A 21,432-nucleotide genomic window follows, 5' to 3' on the forward strand; every position below is an offset into this window, starting at 1 on the left:
TCTAATTGAGAAAGTATGTATTGTTTTTGAGAGCAGCTTATGCTGGGTACCGAGGCCTTTACGGAAACTATCTTGGGAGTTTGATAACAGGTAATGTTTGCACCTAAAGTCAGTAAAACGTTATAAAATAACTTTTTTCTAATATTTTGGAAAAAACAGGTAGTATAGAGATTGGGTGACAGTTTCCCCATGTCATTTTTATAGCCTTTCTTAAACAAAACTGTTATAGGTGCACTATGCATAGTTTGGGGGAAAATAGCCTTGCTCAAACAAAGATTAATAATATGCATAATGCATGGTGCTGTGAGATCAGTTACATACTTTTGGCTTTATTTGAAGGTGCCACAATTATCTCTGGCATTGCTATTTGCTATATTGTAGATTACATTAACTACCTTACTCTCATGCACAAGATATCAGAAAACTTTTATTGGTATGGATTCAAGGCTATTATTACATGTGGTTTTACAAGCTTCATTAGCAAAGTGCTTGTTAAAAGCATCTGCTCGAGCCTTTCCGTTCAGTTCGATGCCATCTATTCCAAGGCACCTGTTTTTCCTGCAGGTACTTTACAATTTAACGATGAGGTTAATCTCTTCCACATTGTAGATCCAGCAGCAGAAGTGAATGAATTAGCAAAGTATTCATGCCTAGCTTTTTTGACGTCCTTATCTAGGCAATTGCGAAGTTTTTTATGACTCAAGTGTTACTTGGTCCTTATAAATTCGTCATACAAGGCATTTTGCTTGTGTATGCTTATAGTTGGACTGTAACCCAGCGCTTACGAGTTTTTCTACTTTTTTATTAAATGTTTAAATGGAAAACTGGCATCATGAGTTGACTTGGAAGATGCTAAACAGTTACCCTATGCTCCACGTCATCACTCATAAGGACTGTCCCAAAAGGACTGCTCAATTGTGTCATAAAATTTGGCAAGATTTGCCTCTGTGATCAATTGTGTGAGATGCATTATTTGTTGCCTTTTGTTTTTTAATTGTTTCTTAATGCATAGAACTATTGGTAAATTATCACTTACATATGATGCAAGGACACCTGATTTTACGGCTTCTCTGTTTATGTTGGTAACAAGTAAGTCAATAACAGTGGATGAATTCTTCTGTTACTCTTGTGGGAAGATTAATTATATTCCAACAGGCATATAAATTAAACACAATTTCTAACTGTAGTTTAGGTGAATCGTTCATCATCATATTAATATTAATGTCACCACAAAAAAAATATTTTTAATTTGTTCTATTTAACAAAGCTAAAAAATCTATCCAGGTATTACAGAAAAACTGCAACAGAACCATGACGTGGTCGGTAAACAACGCACAGTAAAGTGTTTAGTTGAATTGCTAGAACTGTATGTTAGCCTGCAAACGCACAAATGATTTAATAAAAGCACTTCGTAAGTATGTATGATTGTAGAATATTGGCTTAATATCTCACAAGCGCGAGTTTGTCATGCTAAAAACTCACTTTAACACCACGACCAGTTGAACAATTGAGATAGAAAGTGTTGTACATCATCAAGTGAGATGCATTGTTATTGGTGCACCATGTCTCTGTTAGCATGATTGTATCAAATGAATGCTTAGCTTCCTCGATGAGGAGAGTTGGGTCAGTTTTATTATTCTTAATAGACTGTATGTTAGCCTGCAAACGCGCGAATGATTTAATAAAAGCACTTCGTAAAAACCAACAAAACGTGTGCGGTAGCATATACTGTTCATCATTTGAGTAAGCCATCGTAAACGGTGATCATAACAGCTGTGTTAGTTGCTACCTTATCCAAGCTCTCCACGATCGCAAACATTGGTAATAACTATCGCTCGTTCGCCATCACACTGGCGACCAAGAACCTTGTTGTTGCTATGCCAAACGTAATTGAAGTCGTTAGCTCTGGCCCAGTATTTTGTCTCAAACAGCAATGTTCATGTTATTTTTGTTAAGTTTTCAAGGAGGAAAATGTTGCTCTTTGCATTGTGTGCTTCTTTTCCGCTTTGTCACCATTTGTACCCATTTGCTTGCTTTGTGAAGCAGCAGACTATGCAAGGTATCTTATCTTTCATTGAAGGCAAGCGATGAACTGCTACTATTTCACTCTTTGAGAAGCTGCGGTAAATTCATCCGTGCTCCTTTCACATTGTTTAACTGATTACGTTACCCTTTATTTATTTATTTTTGAAATATTTGCCTTTTCGCCCTGTAATGCCTACGTGCCATGCTCTCGAATGAGAGCAGCAGTATTGAAAATTAAATAAATAAAACATAACCTAATCTGCAAGCCATAAGCTCAAAGAGGTACTATGACTTGTAGAATTTAAATAATCACACATAAATGATGTGTATAGTGATTGGTGCTTTTAATTTCTTTATGTATGCAGTACAGCTACAAATCAGCATCTGAAAGCACCCCATGACAAATTTCATAGTAGCCAAACTACCTCAAAAATATCTGACACAAGCTAAATAAAACAAATAATAGATATGCAATTAAGTCATGACACCCTATTTTTTTACATCACAATTACATCATGTCCTTTAGCTCAGTCCCAAGTGCAATGATCTTCTCCCTCAACAATTTTGCCTGGTAGCGTTCCATGCACTGTTTCACGTAATCCGCATACTCCTGCTTGCCAGGTGGAAGAAGATTGACAAGCTGTTCAGGCGTCAGTGCTTCGCTCAGGTAAGACAGTGCACCTTCCATGATGCTCTTGTAAATGGCAGTCTTCTTTTTCTTGCTAGCCGCCTGAAGTTTAATGCTCACAGATGTGTACAGGGACACCCACTCGCCATTGTCCTCTGGGAACTTGTGTTCCATGAAACCCAACACAGAGCTCGGGTACGACTTGAGGAGAAGCGCAAGCGCCTTGGTCGGGGGCAAGCAGAGAGCCTTCAGTGACACATAGTTTTCGGACTCCAGGAGCGACGACTGTTCCAGAAGCTCCAGGACCCGTGGTCGCAGCGAGGCAGGCAGCAGGTCTGAGCAGAGGAGCGACTGCATCCGCAGCAGCTCGTCCCAGCAGCTGGAGCAGATGCAGCACTCGGCGAGGTTCATTGTAGTTGTGTACTGGTTGCAGGTCTTCGGGATGGTCCGGCCCAGGAACGGGGGAAGTTCCAGAAGCCAAGGGTGTCGGTTCCCAAACAGTGTCGCTGGTTTCGTGTGAACCAGCTGTGCTGGTGCCTGCTGGGGACTTCCGGAGCCACTGTACGGTGCCATCTTGCCGACGTACGCCTTCACGAGAGTCATGAGGAGATGAGGATATGCCTGGGCATTGGTGCGCTTGCTCGACAGTATGGCCTCAAGGAACTCTCTCAGCATCGGGACACAGTGAGGCTCAGCCTGAGGGCTCGCAGAGTGCTGAAGGATGAGGACAATCTGCTCCGGTGCCATCGTTCCGTTGTTCTTTAGGTGCACTAACATGGAAAAGTACACGTCGGGCCTGGTGGCCTTGATGAGCTCGCCCAGTGGCGTAAGGACTTGATTCCTGTGCACGAGCTCGTGCAATTCCAGAAGAACAGGCATCAGGAACTCCTTCGAAAGCACCTTCAGGATAACTTTCCCTGCCTCGGTGTTTCCACTCAGCAGCAGCAACTGCACACATGCCAAGCTATCCGCAGCGTGGCCTTGACTTTGTCGCTTGTCAAACAAATTGCTCTTCAGCAGGCTCAGCGCTTTTTCTGACCTGAAGGCCGCAAAACTTGTACAAAGAATGAGCTTGTGCAAGTATTCTGGACACTCTTCTGAGAATATTTCAAGTATGGTGTCTGCCAGGGTGGACGATATGGGTGTCGACTTCTTGGCAGACAGCACAGTGGATTGTTCACAGACAATTTTGATGTACTGCACAACAGTTTTAGCCAAGTGAGTTTTGTTTACGAGGCTCTTGAAGAAGAGTACTCTGTTAACGACTGTCTCAATGCACTCCTCAGACAAGCTGTAGTACAAAGCGGCATTCTCTCTTTCGGCAGGTGATTCACTCTTTAGGAAAGTGTCCCCCAGAATGCAGCATGCATCGGAGAATGCTGAAAGCAATTCAGAACTGCAGGAATACCTGCCCTTGAGTGCAATGCTCAGATTTAGAAGACGGAAACCGTGCTTGACAGCATTTATGTAAGACAACAAGTCGTCATCTTTGCGTGTACTCGCGGCCTCTTTGAGATCTGAAAAGAACTGATCCGTGGAAGGTTTCATGAGAGAATACAGTGTGCATGATGGTTCCCCTGCATCTTGACTCATCATGGAGTCACCACCAGCAGCAGCGGCAGCAGCAGCCATCACTAGATGCTGGTCTGACATGAGTAAAGTCTTCAAACCCAGGAACGGTCGTAAGCCAACCATCACTGTAGGTTTTCCTAATGGAGTTTTACGAGTGTCGACAGGTTCCTTTGGCTCATACAGAATGGGAACAGTGTAAGTTTCTAGCCCTGCAATTGTGAGTGCATGAAGGAAGAATGCATCAACTGCCACACTCTGTGCTTCTTTGGAATACCTGTAGATGCTGACAAGCTGTGGAATTTCACTCAACCTGTAAAGGTAGCCACGCTTTCCTGATGAGACCAGGCAGGCCAACGTCCTGAGCTTGGTAAAAATCCCAGAGTGCAAGACAAACGATGCGGTCTTTGGCGCATTTGACATGGCCTCCGTGAGAGGGTGTGCCGTGCTATCATTTATGTAATATGGCATCCAATGGAACGCTATCACAGGTCCGCTGTCTCTGCCACTAAAATTTCTGTACAGTAACATAATGGCAGAGACTTCAAACGAGGTAATGAGGTCAGTGTCAGGATCGACAGTGACGGCAACCTTACAGAAATCTGGAGGATTAACCCTGGGCCCAAGAACAAAAGAATCAGAGTCTTCCAAATCTTTTTTGCGAGGCTTGCCGGCCGGCCTTAGGGTCAGTTCCACGGGAAAGCATGAAGGATGCAGGACAGTTTTCAATTCCTGCTCCCAACTTGCGTTAGCCCATTCTGTAGATTCGTCAGATTCAAATCTCAGCTGTACATAGCTTGGGTCATCTGCGATGACACTGCTTTCGTGAATGTTCATCGCAAGTTGCTTCTTCTTCTGGCTGCCAGTGGTTGTGGCTTCTGCGGCCGCCTCTAAGCTTTTTACTGCTTCGGTCTCAAGTATAATCCTAAAGACAAGGATCTCGCTGTTGGAACAACAGGCCACGTGATCTTCACACACATAAACGTGGTTTGGTTTAAAGCTGACTTCAAGAACCATCAACCGCTCAAAGTCATTGTACAACTGTCTCTTTGTTTTGTCATACGCAGTCTTCAGAACGAACACACTGATGGCACAGCCCGCTGCAACAAGAGTTGTGCCCGCCTGACGGCAACACGCCACGCAAGACAAGCCGTGCCTTTTCGCCGGCAGTTCGACTATTTCGAGGCGCCTGCCGGCACAGCCATTGCTCTCCGGTTCGGAGCCGGCCTCCCTCGTCTTCGGTACCTGGTTGCAGGGCTCTACCCACCAGTTGAAGTATGCGCGCACATGAAACACGTCCACTGACCGCGTCATTTCTTTCTCCAGAGCTAGCACAAAGTTGGCTCCTTCGCAGTAGTCTATCATTACCGCCTGGTCGGTGGTCGGGAACGCGAACAGGAGCAATCCCTTTGAGTTGAGATCGCGAACCTCCACGTTCATCCTGGAAGTGGCGACGAGAAGTTTGTCCCTAGCCGCGCACATAGCTACGATATCCTTGTCCTGCGTAAGGAAAACGTCTTGGGAAACAAAGTTGTGGCAGGCCAACAGACGCCAGTTCACGCTGTCCGCGGCCGCCTGCACTTTCCCAGCGCTCTTCATGATGTTACGGACACGGAAAGGCAAACGCGACGTTCAGTGCTCGGTCGAAGGTTCGTCGTCTCCTGCGGGGTGCATCTGTGAAGGATGCGCGATTCCTGAAGCGATGTCGTAGAAAATCACATTCGTGTCGCCGTCCTGCAGAGCCAGGGTCACTTTCGGCACGCTTGGAAGGCAAGAAAGAATGCTTTCTATGGCTCCAAAGTCCAACATGACGTTAACGGAGAGGGGCACCACGAGCATAGCTTCAGCGTCCTTACTTCGCTTGCCCGTCAGGTAGTGCGTGCTGCAGCCTTCGCAGAATTTCGACTCGATTTCCCACCAATCGCTCGATTCGCTCAAATACTTGAATACGTTGCTAGCGATACGTGCTTGCGCTTCTGAATTGCACATTTCACACGACTGCCGCAGCTTCTCACTGGTAGAAGTGTTCACCGCAGTGCAAGTGAGCTTGGACAAGTGAGCTGCGCAAGGCGCAAGCTATGTTAGTTTAATAATCAAACTCGCAAAAAATATATTGCACTGATTGCATTAAATCTAATTTTGTTTAGTTCCAAATACAGTTAATTATGTAAGAATACGGTCATGGATATATACGGTGCTGCGGAGCCGCAGTCTGAAATGTCTGGCTCACTCTGTAGGCCGCCATGATCGTTGTTGCAGTCGGTGAGGTCGGTGGTCATCGCGAGGTCAACAAGATGTTTTCGGTGTTTTCGCAGCATCTACCTTTGACAAGATGAGATCACTTCACCTCTTCAACAGCGCATCATCGTCAACTTCGCACTTTCTCATCCTAATCGCATCTCTGAAGCCATTTTAGATAAGTAGACGCGTTCTTTGCTAGTGGGAGGCATTCGCGCGCTACTTTTAACAGCACGTTTATCATCTCCGCCCTTGTCCCTTTTCTAGTGTGTAGCTCTCACAATCGTTGTCCTCTCGGGAAGCGTAAACTCTTGCGTCTTTCGATCTGAGCAGCAGCACTGCAGATGTCCTCATAAAGAAGGAGCCGTTACTTCTTGAAAGGAGCCCCTTCTTTACCAGCGCATCTTGCAGTGTCTGTTTTCGTCGGCGTCTCTCCTACGATGGATGACGACGGTAATAACTGTCCCGCCTCTCGGCGTCCCGATTCTACGGTGGCTACCGGCTCCGAAGAAGCGTCAGCCTCACCCCTGTCCATGCAAATGTCCAATCGGACGATAGTCGAAGGGTTGGACTTTGGGCATGGCGACGGTGCGAGCGCTGAGTCGAGAACGTCGACAACGGTGGCGGCAAAACGTGTCGCCGACGAATCTGCCGGCTGTGGCCAAACATCTCCGCCAACCAAGCAGGCGCGCTGCGACAGCAGCGGCCTGTTTTCATCTCCCGACAACGCCGCGCACGCTTGCGGCAGTGACCTGGCACCGACGTTGTCGCTGGGCGATGAGTTCTTCCAGAACGACCAGATGGTCGACGGCTTCGGCGAGGACGATCGCAGCGGTTACGCACGCGACGCGGCGGCGACCGGCGTGCAGCAGGGAAACGATCGCCCGGGGTTGAGCTTCGACATTCTCGACGAAGTGGGCCCGGGTCAGGGCGACGAGGAGGACATGGACGATGAAGACAGCGCCAACAACGGATGCAACCCGGGCGGAGAGGAGGTGAGCGACAGCGACATCTCGGACGACGAGATCGAAGCCATGCTCGAGGCCGGCATGCACTCGCCCAGCAGGCAGGAGGTCGAAGAGGACGAGGACGTCGTGCACGAGGTCAAGGAGAAGGTGATCCTCAAAGGTGAGGGGGGAAGGTGCACATCGCCACGGAGACGGTTACTGAGCTTACCGTGGAAGGGAGCTTTGGGGCCCAGCACCGTCTGGCTGTGGGTTGTGCTTGGAAAATGGTTTCGTTGCAGCAGATAACGTTGCACCTCAAAGTGCGCTACTAATTCGCACATTCACTATGTGGAAGAAGAAAAGCTTCTTTTATCTAAGGAAATTAGCATGAAAATGAAGACAAGGGCAATAACTTGTCCCAATCATCTCTCGCTGCAGTGCTATATTAGAAGAGAAGCTCGTTTTCTTTTAGAAGGTTATTGTGTTGAAGAGATCGTTGAAGGTAAGAAAACTTAATCAGTGAAAACAAAAGTTTTGTCGGGGCTGTTGAAGAGTAGGCAGTCATGAAATGAGTACACTGCCAAGTTCTATCTTTTTTACCCAGTGCGGGGACATGACCACTTTGACGTGCTGCCGGAAGGTTGGATCCAAGTCACGCACAACAGCGGGATGCCCGTCTACCTCCATAAGCAGTCCAGAGTGTGCACACTGTCCAAGCCATACTTTCTCGGGCCTGGCAGCATTCGGGTAAGGCCACCATTTTAGTCTCAGATCAAAAAGCGCACAGAGGAGAAGCTGTTCTCTGATGACATTGTGAGCCGAGTACATGTGCTGTATTTGGGAAAGATTGTTTGTCTTTTGTGCTCACAGTTCTCAAGCAAACCTTATTGCACAAAGCATGTGCTGCTGTTACGTGGAATACAAACTTTGTGTCAGGCAGTGCGTGTACTATGGAGCTGTTGGAAAATAGACTCGAGTGTTTGCCATGGTTGATGGAGTGTTGGCCTCTCATGACCTGTAAAACAAGGAAGACTAGGAGTATAGTGCAAATATCTTTTGCTCAGCAACCTTGCAGTACAGTGCTGCATGCTGGTTTGTGTTTCCCACCACTACTTTGCAGGTAGGTACTACCCTCAGCATACAAAACTTTATTACAGCCACCATCCGATGGCATAGGACAGCAGCTGTTTTAATTACCATGGCAACTCTGAGGACTGGATAGTCGTTTCGTTCTGCCCTGTGGGTTGGTTGATAGGATCCAACTTTGCTTCCAATTCTATTTCATTCTTACGACCTGCTGCTTCAGATTGGCCCAGTTTTGATGATAGTGTTAGTGGCGTGTCACTTTAGCCCGTGACGCTCAAGAATGAAATCATTGCAATATCATTTCAGCTTTGATAGCATCTCCGTACAAGGGCTTGCAAGTTTTGTGGAACGTTTTGTTACGTCGTATCTGTCTGCACCAGAGACCAGATTTCCTTCTCCTTAGGTGCATTCATACTCGTGCAACATGGAAGTTGCATATACGACTTGCATGCAAATTGATGACCACAGGTGCTTGCTTTGGTTAAAAAGCGACCATGTGCATCCGATCATCAATTGAGCACCTGTGACTGGAGTCACGAACCAGCGGAACTACTCAGCAGTACACTGAAGCTGGACATGAGAAAGTGTGGATGCTTATTGGACGTGTAGCTTGACACGAACGGAGGCGCATCGCCCCTGCCAGAGCTTACACTGTTATTGAAATATGTGTTCATAACCTAAGAAGAACAAGTGGAAAAGCAACAAGAGCCAACAAGAATGTCTGCAATTTTAGACATAAACACTTGTGCGGCTTGTTGCAGTACGTATGCAGTAATGAATGAATACGTATGCAGTAACATACATGTTCTATTGGTACCCTGTCTTTCCTTCGGATTTCGTTGGTTGCGAAGACAGGCTCATTCAACACTAAAACAGGCATGACGGCGCGAACAGCTCTTATTTCGACAGTTTTTCTTGGACACCTCATAGCAGCTTCCAGCGGGCAGCACTTGCCATATGAACATTATTTATGACACGTCTCACTGCTTGGCCAGCTGTCGTCCTCACTTGTGCTACTTCTGCCACTCACCAGTGTGGGTCCTTGAAGTACCTTTTCTTGAAACTGAGCACCACTCTGGAATGGGTGCAATGCTTTTCAAGGACTATATTTCAAAAGAAAATTTTCTAGAAGGCTTATGGTGAGCCGTCACTGCCAGCCTGATGACAACAAAGCTGCACCTCCTCATGCTCCCCGCACTTGAGCCAGGTAGCACGTGGAGAAACCTTGGGCGTCTCAGCAACTCGGAGGCGCAGCTTCATCATTGTCAGATTGGCGGTAATGTCTCACCATAAACTTGAAACGAATGAAAAGGCAAGAGCCCTTCAATAGAATGTAGCAGGCATCGTCGTAGGGGCGGACGAAGGCCTTGAAGCAGCAAGACAAGCGGTTACTAAACTTGAAACGAATGAAAAGGCAAGAGCCCTTCAATAGAATGTAGCAGGCATCGTCGTAGGGGCGGACGAAGGCCTTGAAGCAGCAAGACAATCGGTTACTACCGTCGCTTTCTTTCTGTCTTTATTGCTTCTGATTCCATGCCATGCATCTCATACTTCGCGCATTCCCGTCAACCACTCTTCTTCCTTTCTTCTTTCTATCCGCTGGCATAGCAGTGGTAGCAGCCTGCAGCTGTTCCGTTGGAGCCAGCAGTAAAAACAGTTGGAATGAATGCAATGTTTACATGCCCTTCATCTCATTAGTTCCTTGGCAGTGCCAGTAGCAGTGCCCTGTCGATCACATCACTCTTTCCTTTTCTTTTTCCCTTGGCACACTTATGATAACCTTTCAGAGCTGGCATCCGAGAAGGAAACCGGGTGAGCAATAAAGAAGCGGCGAGAGTATGGGTGCAACATATTAACAACTGCCGATTCCCCTTCTCAAGAAGATCAGGAAGGGTGTGGGTGTGTGCTCAAGCTTCTGCTCGAGAGTAATCAGTGGTAATAAATGACTGTCCAAAAGCTGATATCTATGGGCAAACGTGCCTGCTGTAGCATCATCGCACAGGGTAGAAACAAATGTGGGGCCCTTTAAAAGGTGCAGGAGAGAGTAAGCAACCCTATTATGCGAGATTGTAGGTACCCTGCTGCGTGCAACAGCACAGTACAGTAGTACAATCTTGTTGACATGTTGCCTTTTGTTTCGCCTTTTATTTTCCAGCTTTCGCGCTCCAAAGTGCCAGTCCCATTTTTTCCATATTTTCGTGTGTATTAGCTTCCTGCTTGTTACGTTTGCCCTCTTGGTTGTTGCATCTCAAAACTGTGACTTCCCACCGCAGCAGCATCCGTTGATGGCACCAACATTGACTGCCGAATGTCGCCACTGAAATTGACATTTTCGCAGGTATTCGGTAGCTTGTTTCAAAAGTTTTGATTTGGTCGGTTTTGAATACTTTGTTGGCTTTATATACTCTACATAAAGTTTTTATCTTAGAGTTGCATTTTGCTTCATTTAGAGTGCTGCCACAAGCATTCTCGAATGTTATGTTTTCCCTGACCATGCATTCTTTTCCCCTGGTTGCCTATGAAATACATCAATGGGGTTCTACTGTATTTAGCCCACACGTTCGGGCCAGCATTCTGTACAGATCAGCAGTGTTATCTTACTGGGTTCAAGAAATGTTTCAATCTCCCAGTGCTGTTTCTTCCTTTGTGGTCTTCACGAGAGAACACAAGTGGGAACCTGATCGCTAGTACGTATGCACTTGATTAATTCTCCATGCCACGTTAACAAAGTTTGCGTGCTTGCTTTTCCAGAAACACGAAGTGCCCATCTCTGCCATTCCCTGCCTGCACTACAAGAAGGAGAAGGAGAAGGAAGAGCAGTGTCCGGTCACAAATGGGGTGTCGGATGCGTGTGAAGGTACGCACACCTTGAAGTTTTTCTTAACGGTACACTAGAGTGAAGAATAATTTGGACTGTTTTTGTCGCTTACTCTTCTGCATTACAAGAAAAAAAAAAAAAAAGGCCAGTCTTCAATGGGAGAGAAGGGTATAAGCCATGAAAAGATGACAAACATCAGATGGGGGGGGTGACACCACCTTGTAGCTCCAGCACCAGCTTGGCATGACGTGATGCTTTCTGGCGGCGTTTACCGGGGTCCAGTTAATCTTTTTAATTGGTAAAGATAGACCGTTTCGTTTTGTAAAAGAGCCAGGAACACAGTAATTTGGCGAGTTTCGAAACATCTGTTGGGTGAGAAGGACCCAAATATAAATACTTTATGTCACACTTAAGTACCAGCGGTGCAGTATCATCGCGAAATTTAAATGCAGTCGAACTCCCTGTAACGGCACCGGTGTTAACAATATACTGGATGCATATAACAATGAGCAGTCAATGCACCGTCAACTTCGTGTGTGTTCTATGGTAAAATAAAACTGCTTACTACTGTGGTCCCACGCAGCGTTACCAGTTGTAGCAATTAAATCTGGCTACTGGGTGTGTGCGCTGAAAGAAAAAAAAAAAGACAGAATTGGCAGAAGAAACAAAAAATGCGAGCTGCTTTGCCACTCCTGGCTTTGCGTTGCTCACCCCGCAGGGCGTGCTTTCGTCGCATCGCAGGCCTCGTGCACCCCTCTCCCTTCCACACTCTCACCGATGTCGGAGTGGTGTGAAGGGGGAGGGAAGAGCAGCAATGAAGGGGTGCCATGCCACATGTGCGGCACAAAGGCAAAGTGTGGCAAAGTGACGTTTTTATCTTTTTCGTTGATTTCGCATTCCCTTTAATTTCAGCACAGGCACCCAGTAGCCCGATTTAATTGTTATGCCCAATAATGTCGCGTGAGAACATTGTACTACGGAACACACAAATGTTCGCAGTGCAGCTGCTGCTTATTGTTACGTCCGAGTTGTAAGTTGGTTCACCTGCACTTTCTGTCTAATCGAAATGTTTGAATGGTTGTCATCTTGAATTTTTTCATGCAACCCAGTTGTAACCATTATCAGTTACAGTTTAGTCCACTTAGGTATAATGATACTGCGTGTAACAGTATATAGGTTATAACAGTGAGTTGATTTAAATGTATCAACTTTTGCATTAGGTGTATGAGAAAAAAAAAACATATATATAACAATACATTATGACTGCATGATCAAAATATTGCCTTCTGTACAGCATTTTCCATGCAGACTGAACTAAACATTTGTGGGGCTAAGTTCCTCTTCAACAAACGTGCAAAGACAGGGCGAAAAGTTAGCCTACGCGAGTTCGTATCTGCCGCCTGCAGACTGATTGCAAAAGCCACAGAAAGCGTCGCCGGTTGGTGCAGCGTACCACACGATGGCGCCATCTCCTTTGCATCCATGTCAGCCGTGATTATGGTCCATACACGTCCATGGAAGACAGAGGAAAAAAGAGAATACAAAGAAGCGGCGTGGTGGCGAGCGCAGCCATAGAACATCCAGGTCAAGGCCAAGTATGTGCCAGCAACAACATGCGTTGGCAAGCTTGGGCCACATTTCCGAACGGCCACTTTCGAAAAATACTCGCATTTTCTTGTGACTAGCACCGGACGCATTGATAGACAGCAGCATTTCCACACTGATAAGATGGCGTGCCTGGCACCTTGCCAAGAATGCCATCCCTCCTAGATGTCCAAGCATCTCGTTCTGTATGTTCATAGTCGCGCTATATATAGCCACGCAAAATTCAAGGTATCCTTGAAAGTGACGATCTGAGAATACAGCACATCTTTTTGGCCATTTATGAAGTAAAGTCACTTTTATTTTGTGTGAATCCTGTATGTATTTCAGACTCGATAATTAGGACATTTTGGCATTTCCCATCAAGTCCGTATTATCAGTCGGCGACTGTATTTTTGTGGTTGAGATTTCTAGATATCCGGAGTCCGCCTAAAAATGTTTTTGTTGCAAAAGGTCAAAAATACATGAAGGCAACACCGTAGCAGGAAAAAAATGTCAAGTTAATCATTATTTTGAGATATCAGAGTTCAAGTTAAAGAGGGTTAAATGTGTGCAGTATTCTCAACTGTGGTGCCAGTTGCACATGCAAAATGATTACATGATAGATAGGGGCTTATTCCTGCGTCATTTGCTCACTCTCTTGTTACGTCTTTCATTTTTTCGTCTGCTGACTGGCTGCCATTCTGACCCTTGGTGACTAATTTGTTTCTCTGCCCCTCGCCCCCCCCAGGTGTGCCAGAGAAAGTGGCTGAGCTGGCCGGACGAATCCCTACTGCAAAGGTGGAGAGTGTAAAAGAGAGCCAAAAGGAACGGTCATTAGGTAATGTCAAACGCCTTCCCCCTACTCTGGTTTTATTAATTACAATTTGACGAAAACCCTGCCATACTCGTGGGGTCGACATCATGTTCTAAAGATACAGTAGAACCTCGATCTGATCCCGTTACGTACACTTTCCCGGCGCCACCATGGACTGTCGAAAACACAAAAAATGGTCTTGCGTAGTTACGCCTTTTTTTTTTTTTTTCTTTTTTTTTTTTTTTTTTTTTTTTGCTGGTTAATACGTTCCTGGAAATCACAATCTTTTGGCACGAAGATTCAGTACGTCGGCAAACGGCAAACAAATGATACATTTTCCGTCCACTACATCCCATGTTAACAAGAAAAGGTGCAAGGCATGCACAATCGAGAGCAGTAGGCTCCCACCACGGCTACCATATTTACACGATTGTAAGTTGACCTATTTTTATTAATTTAAAAATCTAAAGGGGGGGGGAGGGTCGACTTACAGTCGAAACCAAAACATGGCACTGCCAAAAAAGCTAGACCAACGAGATATCAGGGGAGCTACAACGTAGTTCCAATTTTATGTTTGCTCTATGGCTCTACCCGTAGTTTTCGCTATCTCACACGTTTGTTTGCTTTTCGGAAGGCTTTTTTAAACATTTTTTACAGTTGTGCAGCGCACACAACACTCATGGCGGGTGTCGATAATCGATGGAGGTGCCGCTGTTTGATTCGCAGCGGCACGCCCATGACGGCGGCGCTTGCAGGGAGAATCGATAGTTCATGGAAGAGCAGACTCCGCTCACATGTTTCTATTTCTTTGTTGAAAGGCATTGGCTTGACGCATTCCACTTGACTGCCGGCTACGTGCTACTTCTATGCTTCTCCAGTCGTCACGAGTGCTCCAGGCCCACTAATCGTTCGGCACTCGTTCACAGCAGCGTTCAAGAGGGCTGCCATCCTTTACGCCGAAGAAACAAATCACTGCGCAGCGGGCCGCAATTTCGATGTTTCTGAACGGGTGGTGCGAGAGTGGCGACTGCAGCGAAGCGAAATTTTCACCTGTGACAGCAGGTGAAGAATTTCCCACAGGCCGAAGTCTGGACACTTTCCAGAGTTGTAGGCCAAGCTTACGGGGTACGTCACTGAAAAGTGTGATCGGTCCCTCCAGTGAAGTGCGACATGGTCATGAAACAAGCTCGGATCTTCGCCTTTTGAGGACCTGCTCTGCCGTGAGTACAACGAGTGGCTGGCGGCAGAAGACCGCAAACTTACACCAACTGGACCTGTCAAATGAGCCTCCCTGACGGCTGCATGTCAGATGGGCACGCTTAGCTGCCAGTGACATAGGAACACATGGCAGGCATGCTGCGGAAACTGCGACATTTGTCTTCATTACTATCCTAACACGGCACGTTTCTGCTAAGGGTGGGCGAATATCTAGCTGTGTTACAAGCGTCGGCATATGAACAGGGTACACTTCTAACATATCAGTGTAAACGTGGCTGCTATTGTGCAGAGAAGAAGAATCAAAAGGCGCCTTCTTTGTTGTTGATGTTGACCACAACCATTATGAAGCCTACACATAATAAAGGCAAGTTTGGTTGTAGCTTCTCTTTCTTTTTTTTTTTTCCTTTTTTCCATGTAAGTGCGGAAAGTGATGAAAGGAATGAAATGGGGCATCTGCTTAAGAATGTTTGGTGCGTGCAGGCCACTTGGTTTGTCTTGAAGAGTCGTTCACGTAGCATTCGACAGATGGTAAGTGCGATCATTATTAGCTAGGCTTGGCACACAACATATCGCTGCGGCAAGTTCAGTGTGCGATGATTACACGGGAAATTAAAAAAGCGAATTTTGTTGCCAAAATTCAGTAGTGCGATCATTATACGAGTAAATATGGTAGTTATTATTGCTATACTGTGTTCAGAAATTGTTCAATATAAAGAATAACTCAATGTAAACGGTTTCAATATAGTCGTTTTCAACTGTAATTACTTCAGCGCATTTCATTGTTGTCATCCCTTCATCATTAGGCATGTTCGATCGCCCAAACTTTATTTTGAGCGGGCATTTGTCCATGAAAATGTGCCCAACTTGGTTGTGTGCTCTATACTAACTAGCAAATGGTTGCTAAACAAGAATAGCATTCTTCAGAAACACCAATGAAAGCTTTGCCTGAACAGATCCGCCCACTGCATGGGATCCTTAAGCATTTTTACTGGAAACTCCATCGATTTACCAATTATATGTACCATAATCGTTGCAACATGAGAACTGGTACCTCACTTTTCACAGTGGCGGCACCAATCCTGTGCTACTTAACATAATTTCTTTGCTTAATAAAGTTATTCTTCTCTATAAGAGAAGCTTTGGAGACTTTCGGGCAGTAATCTTTACTTCAGCTTGTTGGGATTGAGGTAAGCTCCAGCACCTTTTCGCGGGCATTCACCTGTTCTGTCGTCCCTATGCCCCTCCACTCGCGACGCTTGTCGGCGGAGGCACTCCACTCAAGGCGAACGCGTACATTGTGTTGATCCCTTCTGGATGCTAAGCCATTGAGCGGTGCCTTGCATTCGCACATGGTCGCACTGCACCGAGCCATACTTATCGGAGGCCCAAGCCAAAGGAGATTGCCCGAGCTCTTGCGAGTGGGCCCGTTGGTTATCGCGAGAATGAGCAGCATAGCCGCAGAGGCTTTTTCCAGCGGTGAGCCATAGCTCTTGCAGCGACATGGTATCAGCACCCCTGCCTGTGTTTTCACCCTTGGCGCGGGAGCCCTTTGGTTCCCGTGAACCCTGGGACCGAGCGTTTGTGCATTGTTGGGGGCAGCCGGAGACAACAAATGGTTTCCGCCAACTCAGGGCAATACTGCATCCTCTTGCACGCGTAGCACTTGGTAGCACCTTTGCAGCCCAAGCACGCGCGCTGGAGTACAAGAGGTGGTGGCTAACATGGCCCTGTGGCTCGCTAAGCTCGGACCCGCGGTGGTCGGTACTCCTGTGAGACCCGAAGACCCTCACAAGCTGGGCTTAATATTTGTCTTTAGCATCTCCATTAAAAGAGCCTTCCAGATTCATTCAGTGTTGTAAATTTATTCTGCTTCTAGTGGTGAACCATTGTTGCTTCTGTTGCAGATGCCCTGGCATTTCGACAGTACTGTGAGGGGGTGTTTGACTTTCAAATCATTCAGCTGCGGAAGTTCAAGTGAGTTCCACACCTGCTCATTAGCACTGTCTGCCCGCACTGTGTGCCTGCAAAGCTTTTGCTGTGTTTTTTTGTCTCTTTTGATTGCTTTGACAAGTGGCATGCATGACTCGGCAAACTCGGAAGCTGAGCTAGTACAGTATCTCCATGTAGAGAGGGAGTACAGACAGCTGTGGCTTGAGTTCTGGATGGCAATTTAAGGTCTGCTTAAGAAAATAGTGCAAAATATGAAAAGGAATAGTGGAGTGAGACAGGTAAAATATTTCATAAAAGATCTGCCACTGTTTGTATGCTGTTTGTGTTTTACTTGCATTAGCCAGTTGAATGGGATCACGCTACCTCTCAGCGGCGGAAAAAAAAAATTGCTGCCCAGGGCACCGCTCATGGCTGAGAATTGTGGAATTCCCATCAACCTTGTGAGCGCCAACAACCATAGAACGAGATGGGATTCCATCAGTCCTCTCTGTTGTAAAATACAGCTGGCAGCGTGCCATGTTGGAAAGTCGTGCCGTAACTGTTTTGCAAGCAGCTGTTTGCTTTCATCTCTCATGCTTTTTGTTTTGCCCACCCCAACCCCTCCCGCAGGACGTGGGCAGGTCGCCGTAAACACAAGAAGAAGCTGAAGCAGATGCAGCGACCCATGCTTGTAAGTAGCCTGGTGTGATTGCATACTTGCTGGCTCTTTCAAAGGCTAGACCACTTGCAGAGCACTGGGTATGCTATAGTAGTAGTACAGTGTGTGGGAGATACGAGGTTTTCCTCCGTACTCTTGGGACAAAGGAACGACAACACAGTAGTGCAAACAGTCACAAGGGCATTTATTTCACCTTTCATAGATCAATGCCTGCTAGCCGAGTTGCTATCCGCAAAACATGCCGATGGGCGCGCGACAAATCTAGAAGTCTGACTCACCGAGCGACCGGATAGCGAGCGAATATGTTCGCCCCATGCTGGATCCCTACGCCTGGTCGTTCGCGTGTACAGTCACGCGAATGGTGGCACGTTCGAAGGCGGCCACGCGAGACAGTCTCGCAGAAGCATCGGACGGCGCCCGCGCGGACGTCCGCGCCCGCCGACGATCTCGTACCAAAGAGGACGCGCCTTGTCTCTCGACGCCCGAGTAACCCCGCCGTGGCGCGACAGTCGCGCCATCTCTCGCACCGCGCTTGTACCACTCCGACCGCCGCGGGCGCCACGCCACGCGAGCCGTGCGGGAAAACAGCATATCAGGGGATGCGTGAGAGTCGCGCATCCCCACAAGGGTTAAGAGGAAACGGGGGGATCAGATTGCGAAAATTGCAGGGAGAAAAAACTGATTCTTTAAAATCGTGGACATCCTTAGCGCTTAATCTACATTGTATCAGAACGATTAGGCTGCAAACGCATTCTAAGTACTGGAGAAGAAAAGTCATTTTGTCTGCATGGACGGTGAGACGGGAGTTCAAAATTGCGCGAGAACACTAAAGTCCACGCAGCTATCTTTCGTATATCCTGCCCCCGAGTGCTGCCGTCTTGGCATCGTTTGAAAGCTGCTTCTTTCTTTTTTCTCTCATGCCGGCCCCATCCTTGAATGCCAAGCAAACGCACAGCAAAGGAAACGGTCGAGGTCCCCCTTCTCTGGTGGCGGTTTCCAAGCTGACATTGCTTTCACGTGATGGCCAGCACGCACCGCCATTGGCCGAGTGGGCCGTTGCCCTTGCAATTTCCTCTTCCTTCGGTGCGTCATTCCACATGCGAGTGCTGTACCGTCTACTAAATCGTCTCGGCACAGCATTTTAGTTTTCTCGTTGGGTGGTTATGATCATGTCAACGTGACTGTGAATAAACAACAATCGTTCAAAAAGACGTATAGAACAGTTCATCGCTTCCGCAGCCGAAAATGGAACTTGACAAACCCCTGAAAGGACAAGAAAAGGCTGTCTGCAGCCACTTCTGATAGTCACTTTGTTGTGTGTGATCACCTCGAGACCGACGGTCCAAATCCTGTGCCGTGCGGGTCACGCAGCGAAACTTCGCACAAAGCGCTTGCCCACTACCACCGATTGTGTTTGCCACATTCAAAGTTTCGTTTTGCCAAGGTCACGTGCGCACGCCAGCAGCACAGATGGTTTGAATGCTGTTCCCTGGGCTTCACGTGACAGAACTCTGGGCAAAATGCTGCCTACAACCACCAATTATGTTTGCCACATTCAAAGCTTCCTTTTGCCGCGGTCCCACGATCGAGCCAGCGAGTTACAAGGTGAAAGTGCGGTTTGAACTCGGTTCGCTATGTGTGCTATTGACAAAGCGCTCTGCGGTGTTGCCAGTCAGACTACTGACAATCATTCGTGGCTCAAGATTCATTCACCGGGAGTTGTTGGCTGTGCACTTTGGCGAAGTGCACTTTCTCGTGAAGACTTCGGATGCTGTTCCGCGCATCACTTGCATCGCGGAAGATGCACCGTCTACGAGCGCCAATTGCACCGTTGAGTCGCATTTGAAAATGAAATTTCATATGCTAGATACGTTTCGCGAGTGTGCCGAGGTGGTCCGTGCACCGCTGAGTTCTGTGTTAGCAACCCATAGGAAAATGCAGCTGACCAGCGACAATCGAACTTTGCCTGCTGCAGAGCTGGCTGATCAGTTTCTCGTGGTTCAAATCATGGCACTGAATACGCTGCTAAGGAACCCCACATGCCAAAGCTGCCCTAAGGCCTGGAATTGGCGTGCAGCCAGGCAACAGACTTGGTTTCCCTGTAAAGGTACTGTTGACGAGCTCCACGTGCGGCACTGTTGAAGGCGAGTGGTCTTCACCGCTCATAGAAAGCAGCCGAACATTTTAAGCGAATCTGAGATCAGTGCAAGGGTTCAACAGTGCTGACAGATGTTTCATCAATACTGAACATGTCACGATTGGGGGCTGTACCACAAGAGTTATCAGGATCATTTGAAGAAAGCACTTCTGCCTGCTGCAGAAGCAGCTGCAGCAAGTGTGTTTAAGGATGCCGTGGATGCTGTGCACGGTGCATATGAAGAAATATAGCTAGGGTTCATTAAAAATGTGGCTGTTATGTATGATGCCACGTGGAAGGACACGTGGTCACATATCTCATGTTGGCGGGGGAACTGTTATAGAGCTTTATATGGCCTTGGTACTGGAATCTATTATTCTATCAGTCCGATGAAATGGGTGCGTCTTATGGCCTAAGGAAGGTGATGGGGGCTACAGCCAATGGAAGCGGGCGTATGAGCGTCAAAAGAATGCGGATATGTAAATGCAAGCAGAATAGGGGTTGAAGCAGCAGTACAACTCATTGGGTGCTCACTTGCCAACAATGACCTTTATTATACCAACAGTATGCTATGGTGACATTCGCACATTCTTGGCACTCAGTGAAGATGCAACTTATGGGTTCATCCCCCTTAGAAAAAAGGATTGCATCAGCCATGTGCAGAAAAGAATGTGATCTGCTGTTTATGCACTTGTGACGAGATGCAAGGAAAGCGAGCCTCTTGGTGGCAAAGGAGGTCTAAAACAGGACCTCGTCAAAAAGCTGACCACCTGTTATGGCTCGGCTCTCGAAAGCATTGCAAGGTTGACAAAATGTATGGAGTCGTCATGGCTGTGTTTTATCATGTGACATCGACAAATGACCAGCCCCACCATGAACTTTGCCAGGCTGGTTCCACAAGCTGGTGCAAGCACCAAACAGCAAACGTAGTCACTCATTGCAGCTGAGACAGTAGTCAGAGAGGCCATCTGTAAGTTTAATTCTGGAAGCATCCATGCCTTCAGCATGTTCTGTTCTTCCCTTGGCATTTTTCCTGGCAGACTCTCGCTTCAGTGGGCAGCAGAAAAAGATGTCAAACTAAAAAAGAAAGCAGTAAGATTGCATGAGAAAGAAAAGGGCCGGAATAGAAAAAAGTTATGCCTAGGAAAGGACACAAAGAACTACCGCCCTGGTGCTTTCTAAGGTACAAAGAATGCATGCAAAGCTTGCGCGCCCTTTTTCTCAAAACTTTTTTTTTTTCTATGCTATCTTCTTGCTCATGGCACTGATATCTTGGCAACCACTTGGGTTATTTTTAATCTGTTTGTGTTACATTCCTTGAAGAATGCTGTGCTCTGTGACACACTTATTTTTATCCCGGAGTCATTTGTGAATTTATTACGCAGCCTTTTATATGTATGTCATTCTTGGTTATTCATTATAGGTAAAAACAAATGTGAACTACACATCATCACACAAAAATAGGAAAGTGCAAGCACATCACGAGATGTAGCATATGTCTGAGAATGCATAAAGAGATCAGCCACATTTCCAGCATACTTTAAAAGCTCTCTACATTATGCGCGAGATTAGTGAAAGAAAAGTGTTGTAGCTTGGAAAGTATTCGTGTCGGGAAAGGGATACTTTGCCTAGTTCATACTTAGCAAAAACAAATGTGTGCGAACTTTCATGCAGTCGCAAATCCCCCATTAAAAGCACACTAAAATCACTTTAGTAACGTGGGATATTCTATCAAGATAGGGGCTTCACTGACTTGATGG

The 21,432-nt window shown here is 46.7% G+C and overlaps 2 protein-coding genes across 3 annotated transcripts in view; one reads left to right on the top strand and one right to left on the bottom strand.

The window, feature by feature from the left end:
- Nucleotides 1-2,352: 2,352 nt before the first annotated feature.
- LOC126541375 (BLOC-2 complex member HPS3) lies at nucleotides 2,353-6,274 on the bottom strand. Its single transcript, XM_050188135.3, has one exon. The coding sequence runs from the start codon at nucleotides 5,819-5,821 to the stop codon at nucleotides 2,534-2,536; it is 3,288 nt and encodes a 1,095-aa protein (XP_050044092.1). The 5' UTR covers nucleotides 5,822-6,274; the 3' UTR covers nucleotides 2,353-2,533.
- Nucleotides 6,275-6,476: 202 nt separating this feature from the next.
- The window catches only part of pasha (microprocessor complex subunit partner of drosha), a 43,497-nt gene continuing 28,541 nt past the window's right edge, over nucleotides 6,477-21,432 (top strand). For both annotated transcript variants that reach the window (XM_050188122.2, XM_055076201.1), the window contains exons 1-6: nucleotides 6,477-7,588; nucleotides 8,012-8,154; nucleotides 11,245-11,350; nucleotides 13,644-13,733; nucleotides 16,832-16,901; nucleotides 17,487-17,547. In XM_050188122.2, coding sequence (XP_050044079.1) covers nucleotides 6,901-7,588; nucleotides 8,012-8,154; nucleotides 11,245-11,350; nucleotides 13,644-13,733; nucleotides 16,832-16,901; nucleotides 17,487-17,547 — 1,158 coding nt within the window. In that variant the 5' untranslated portion in view covers nucleotides 6,477-6,900. The remainder of the gene's footprint in view (nucleotides 7,589-8,011; nucleotides 8,155-11,244; nucleotides 11,351-13,643; nucleotides 13,734-16,831; nucleotides 16,902-17,486; nucleotides 17,548-21,432) is intronic.

Source organism: Dermacentor andersoni, chromosome 3, assembly GCF_023375885.2.
Source record: "Dermacentor andersoni chromosome 3, qqDerAnde1_hic_scaffold, whole genome shotgun sequence".
NCBI classification, from domain to species: Eukaryota; Metazoa; Arthropoda; class Arachnida; order Ixodida; family Ixodidae; genus Dermacentor; species Dermacentor andersoni.